This window comes from Centropristis striata, chromosome 14, assembly GCF_030273125.1.
Source record: "Centropristis striata isolate RG_2023a ecotype Rhode Island chromosome 14, C.striata_1.0, whole genome shotgun sequence".
In the NCBI taxonomy this organism is placed as follows: domain Eukaryota; kingdom Metazoa; phylum Chordata; class Actinopteri; order Perciformes; family Serranidae; genus Centropristis; species Centropristis striata.
This window is the reverse complement of record NC_081530.1, coordinates 3,782,448-3,788,447: the sequence shown is the minus strand read 5'-3', so window position 1 is coordinate 3,788,447 and position 6,000 is coordinate 3,782,448. Positions and strand designations below refer to the sequence as shown.

Below are 6,000 nucleotides of genomic sequence, written 5' to 3'. Positions count from 1 at the left end.
AATCTCATAAATCTACGCATTTTTTTCTTGTAGATTTGCCACTTTAATCTCGTAAACTTTTTTCTCAAAATATTATTTTCGTATGTTTTTTTTTTACACATTCTGTAGGGTTAAAATTTGGAATTTGCAAGTATTTCAATGAGTGCCCTATTAAGGGTTAAAGTGGTGAGAAAGTGGGAGAAAAAAGTTGCTTTTTTCCCATAAATCTGCGACTTTTTTCGCACAGATTTGCCACTTTAAATCTCTTAAATCTGCGACTTTTTTTCTTGTAGATTTGCCACTTTAATCTAGTAAATTTGCAACTTTTTTCTCGAAATATTACCTGAAGTTACCAAATATAGTTATTTGCCTGATAAAGGGTTAAAGGGGCAGTTCAACCCAACATTCAAAAATACATATTTTTTCTCTTCTCTGCAGTGATATTATCAATCTAGATAGTTTTGGTGCAAGATGTTGAGATGTGAACCCTACCCAGTTACTTAAAATAATCCATGAACATGTTGTGAGCAGTTTCATGTAGAACAATTTTCATTCTAGAATAATACCTATATGAAATCACAAAAAGGTCTGTGGATTATCTTAAGAAACTGGGTCATGATCTCTTGAAAACAACATTGCTGTTGAGTTTTTCAAATGCATTTTTTGGCCATCATTATATTCAAGAGAAGGCTGATACACCAAAACAATCTAGATTTATAGCACTACAGGTAAGAGGGACATGCTTTTATGGATAAACTGTTCCTTTAATGTACTGATTAATTGCGAAAAATGTCCCTCACAACTTCCTTGATCCCAATGTGACGTTTTTTTTTCATCTGACAGTCCAAAGCCCAGAGAGGTTCAGTTTACTATGAAAAGGAGAAGAAGCAGATGAAAAAAAGAAGCTTGAAGCATCATATTTGTGGCATTTTTGCCCCCCAAAAAACTTGATTTTCCCAAAATGTTGCCAATTATATTTCTAATTTTCACCTCAAAATAATTATAAACTTGTATAGCTCCTTACTAACAGCAAGTCTGATGGCTGCAAGGCATTCTGGTCAACTGAGGCGACTGCTGGTATGAAAAATGGCTTCCAATTATCTTTTTTTCCCTTGTACGATTATTACAAAATGTCTGTTCCAGAGAGCTGTCCTGACTGTTTGACTGCGAGGGACTGACACCACAACCTGATGCTAGAAAACTCCCATGAGCTGCTGGAAATATCTGGGTGTGATGTTACATTTTAGCCAGTTCTCTTCAGAAGTAAGAGAAGTACAGCACCCAACAGGAAAATAGGCCCAGAAATGTGAGGTTGCATCACCAGTACCTGTTTTCGGAATCATGTTCAAGTGTTTAAAAATAGTTCAACATATTGAGAAATATACTTATTTGCTTTAGATTTAGATGGGTAGATTGACACCAATGTCATGTCTTTAGTTGAGTTTATTTTACACAGTAAAGTCAAACACTTATTCCTATTGTGGTCAGCCAACAGCGGGCTAGCTTAGCTCAGGAAGTGACTGGTAAAACCACTCATTTTCAACAATATATAACATTTTCATTTATAGTAGAGCACGACTGATGCTGGATTTATTGGAAAAAAGTGGGAAAAAAGCAACTTTTTTGCAACACCTGCATTTTTTTTCTCGTATTGCCACTTTAATCTCGTCAACTTTTTTCTCAAAATATTATTTTCGTACGCCATAATACGGATATATCTGCACTGCAAAAAAAGCCAACTTGTACTTTTTGGCCTAAAACAGTGATTTAAGTTGGTAAAACTTGGAAATATAAATTATTGACATTTAGGGCAATAATGTAAGTTAGCACAACAAAGGAAGCCAGTTGTCTGCTCAAAAACAAGTTGGTGAGTTGTTGTTGCTTATATCTTTAAGTTGGGGTTCAAAACAAGGGACAATAGTTCTGATAACTCTTATTTCTTTGTTGTGAAATGCGGGAAAGAGGTGAAATTCGGTCATTAGCGAAAGCTAGCGGCTAACTGATGCTAGCAGCTAACTGATGCTAGCAGGGCTGCTTGTTACAGCTACAAGAGTAGCCATTAGCGTATCAAAGCTAGCGGCTAACTGATTCTAGCGGCTAACTGATGCTAGCGGCTAACTGACGCTAGCGGTGCTGCTTGTTACAGCTACAAGAGTAGCCATTAGCGTATCAATGCTAACTCAAAATTGTGGTCACAACATTAGCTAACATTTCATAGCGGTGTTACAATCGTGCCAATTCAGCACATTGCAGAAGTTAGCAGAATTAAGGATTAAAAGTTATTACAATGTCAAATTATAAGTTAGTACAATTTACAGTTGAGTTGACAAAAATCTGAATTCAGAGTTGAGAAAACTCAAAAACAACACTTAAAATATTTAGTTTAATTGTCCAACTTAAATTTTATCGAAGTTTGTTGCCTTGAAATTTTGAGTTCACCCAACTTTTCTTTTTTTGCAGTGTGTGATAGGCCAATATTGGCTGATAAAATAAGGTCGCCAGCTTCGGTCGGGCTCTACTTTATAGGTACTGATAGGTGGATTTTGTCACCTTTGTACTGACAATTTAAGCTGTTTTGCTTTGCTTCCAGTCTTTATGCTAAGCTAAGCTAAGCTAACCAGCTGCTGGCTGTAGCTTCATATTCTGCGTACAAACATGAGTGGTATCCATCTTCCCATCTAACTCTCGGAAGTGAAAGAATATTTCCAAAAATGTTAAACTATCTAAAATCTTTAACTCTCCTGATGTTACTCCATCCTCTTTGTTATCTGACTTATGTTACTGTATGTGCATTATAATATAGCTTCGATTTCATACACAAGGCTCACAATTTTCACTTAAGGCGAGTGAAACTCATTCCACTGTGTGTTAACGCACAATCAACTGAGTTCACATTTCAAGTCATTTTGATCAATTCCATATTAAAACAAACAAAAAACAAAACAAAAAAAAAACGTTCTGGGAGTGCTTTTGTTGATTTGTCTTTTCTGGAGTGAGGGAACAGTGGTCAGAATCCGAACATGACAGCTCCAACCCATCAATATCAAATCAATAATTAAAAATGTGCAAGCAGGGAGCTCCGAACAGACTTAGGAAAAGAAAATGACATTCAAAAGACAAATTCACCAACAGATTTAACCCTTTCAATTTTAGAAAAAAGATGGTAGAAGCTTGGGGGTGGACACACTTTTCAGGAGTCTATTTAACAGTCTTCCTCCTCATCATCACGGTCTCGAGATGCACATTCGATTTTACCAAAGCATGGTGGTGATGGTTCAGCCATACGGAGGTCAAAGATGTCCCCAAACCTTCGTGAAAGGCACTGCATATTCAGCCCTAACTCTCTTTGCTCCCACGCCACTGTAATCCAATCACAACTGGTGGAAATTCACATGCTTTGCTTTTCAGAAGGAGGTGGAGGAGGAGGACGAACGGAGAGCAGGCAGCTTCATTTAGCTAGAGAGAACAGCTGTCGTCTGTCCGCCCGGGAGTGCAAAACTAGTTCTGCATTGAATCAACAGTAATAAAACAGCATTAAAATGACATCAAGTAATCAACTCTACAAGAGAGGCTTGTTACAGCCTTCCTGATAAACATTCCTCTGTCCTTTCAGCAAACCCTCCACACTGCTCTGCTTATCTTGCCGTTAGCTACTTCTCTCCAGACTTTTCTCTGAGCTTCTGTGGAAGAGGAGAGGCGGGATCGTGGGTTGCACTGGGAGGGGGGGTGGTAGGGGGGTTTGGGACAGGACGCAGCCGAGAGGCCGCTTCAAGCCCCGCTCGGGTGTCGGGACGGGGGACGAGGGTGTCAGCTTATCCAGACTGGACTGCACAGGTTGAGAAAACTCCTGGATCGAGTTTGATAAAGACCCAGAGAGGTTCCCGTCCATCCCTGATGATCGATGAGGAAGTCAGAGGGTGGCGCTCCCCGCCCGCCTCGATAGCGAAGGGGGCGAGGGTGGGGCGGGCACCACAGCTTATCAGGCCTGGAGGACGAGGGAGGTTGGAGGGTGAGGGACTCTGAGGGAGGGGGTCCATCCAGAAGACCCGCATCACTCCTGCTGAACAGACCTTAGCTGTCTTGTGTTTGTGGTCTCCAGGGTCAAAATGGCAATGACGAAACAATCGAGTCTCCGTCACAGGAGTCGGATCCACAATCTGCAGCTCTCGAACTGCCTGAACGTTTAAACATCCAAACAGCGGTAAGTAAGGCGGAGAAAAGCTCCGGAGCGTCGGGGGGATCAAACCTCCGACGCCTGCTGAGTCGCTCACATCCCCAACACTTGACTTAACTTTTCTCTTTTTTCTCCTCGACCTCGTTGCGTTGGTGAGGGAGGGGCAGATGGGGGTCGGGGTCTCAGGGTGAGAGGTGTGCAAAAAAGGGGGCGGAGGTGTTGTGGGGTGTGGAGTGTCACAAGGCCACGGCGGTGCACGGGTGTTTGAGCTTGCAGGGCAGCACTCCTCTGTTGAGCTGGTAGAACTCCACCAGGTGGATCAAGTCGGTGAACTTGGTGGCGCCGTCGTCGAGGCTGAAGAACACCTGACCGTCCTCTTCACACTGAGACCAGAGAGGACAGTCAGCCATCACATCAACAGAGAAATAGCTTATTTTATCTATGAGCTGCTAAAAAAACATGTGATTTTATCTGACAGGTGAGAGTGGAGGGAACAACCGGCCTTTCCGTGTTTTACTAATATCTCTTTTCGACCAACGCAACCGAGACCAGGAGCAGGTTTGCAGTTAGTTCAACTTGCAAACTTTCTCAGAACCCGTTTGATTTTCCACAGGCTAGAGCAGCTATTCTCAACCTTGGGGTCAGGACCCCAATTGGGGTCATGAGATGATTTCTGGGGGTCTCCAAATCATTTCGGAATTCAGCTCTGTCTCCACTGTGTTAAAGTGTTCATGTGTTAATGTGTTTTAGTGTCTTTTTTGGTCATTTTGTGGGTTTTTTTTTTGTCATTTTGTCTCTTTTTGTTTCCTTTTTTGGTCATTTTATTTCTTTTTTTGGTCATTTTGTGTCTTTTTTTAGTCATTTTGGGTTTTTTTTTTATAATTTTGTGGTCAATTTGTGTCTTTTTTGGTCATTTTGTGTTATTTTGGTCATTTTGTGTTTTTTTCCTGGTCATTTTGTGTCTTTTTTTGGTCATTTTATTTCTTTTTTTTGGTCATTTTGTGTCTTTTTTTGGTCATTTTGTGTCTTTGGTCATTTTAGTTTTTTTTTAAATAATTTTGTGTTCAATTTGTGTCTTTTTTGGTCATTTTGTTTCCTTTTTTGGTCATTTTATTTCTTTTTTTAGTCATTTTGTGTCTTTTTTTGGTCATTTTGTTTCCTTTTAGAGCCATTTTGTTTCTTTTTTTCGGTCATATTGTGTCTTTTTTGGTCAATTTGTGTCTTTTTGTGGTCATTTGTTGTCATTTTGTGGTCAATTTGAGTCCTTTTTTGCTTAATTTTATGTAACTTTTTGATCATTTTGGCCAGAGAGATGTTTTAGTTGTTGTCTGCTTCATTATTTGTCCAAAATTCATTGTATCAACTGAGTTTGTATGATCTGACCTGTGCGTGTGAGATTCTGTTCAGTGTGCGGGGGTCGCAGACAACATGCATGTTAAATTGGGGGTCGTGACTCAAAAAGGTTGAGAACTACTGCTCTAGAGAACCTTGTCATTATGTCACTGAATATGTCTCCGCTATCCGCAAGCATAACAACAATTGTGGACAACGTTGTCTCTTTACTAATGTTGCTCCTGGCTTTGCGAGCCTCCATTGGCATCCAAACACAGAGGATAAATCCCCGGTGATCCCCTGAATTTGCATCTTGCCCCATCCTCAAGTCAAAACTCTCTGAAAGTGAAAAAGTATGTGTCTGCTGTAATTTGGGTGAAGTGGCCCTTTGAGCCAGTCTAAGTTGATTTGTGTAACAGTACAAAAGTAAATTCAAACAGATGGCTGCCTGGGAGGAAGGAAAAACTTATTCTCTTCTCTTAAAAAGGCATGGTTTGCTTTGGAAAATGGTTGTT

At 40.3% G+C, this 6,000-nt stretch overlaps 1 protein-coding gene across 4 annotated transcripts in view; it reads right to left on the bottom strand.

The window, feature by feature from the left end:
* Positions 1 to 244: 244 nt before the first annotated feature.
* Positions 245 to 6,000, bottom strand: part of LOC131984728 (growth factor receptor-bound protein 10-like) — a 71,687-nt gene continuing 65,931 nt past the window's right edge. For 2 of the 4 annotated variants that reach the window (XM_059349661.1, XM_059349662.1), the window contains exon 17: positions 245 to 4,536. In XM_059349661.1, the coding sequence (XP_059205644.1) occupies positions 4,390 to 4,536 (147 nt within the window). In that variant the 3' untranslated portion in view covers positions 245 to 4,389. The remainder of the gene's footprint in view (positions 4,537 to 6,000) is intronic. The other 2 variants (XM_059349663.1, XM_059349664.1) reach the window with 1 other exon arrangement.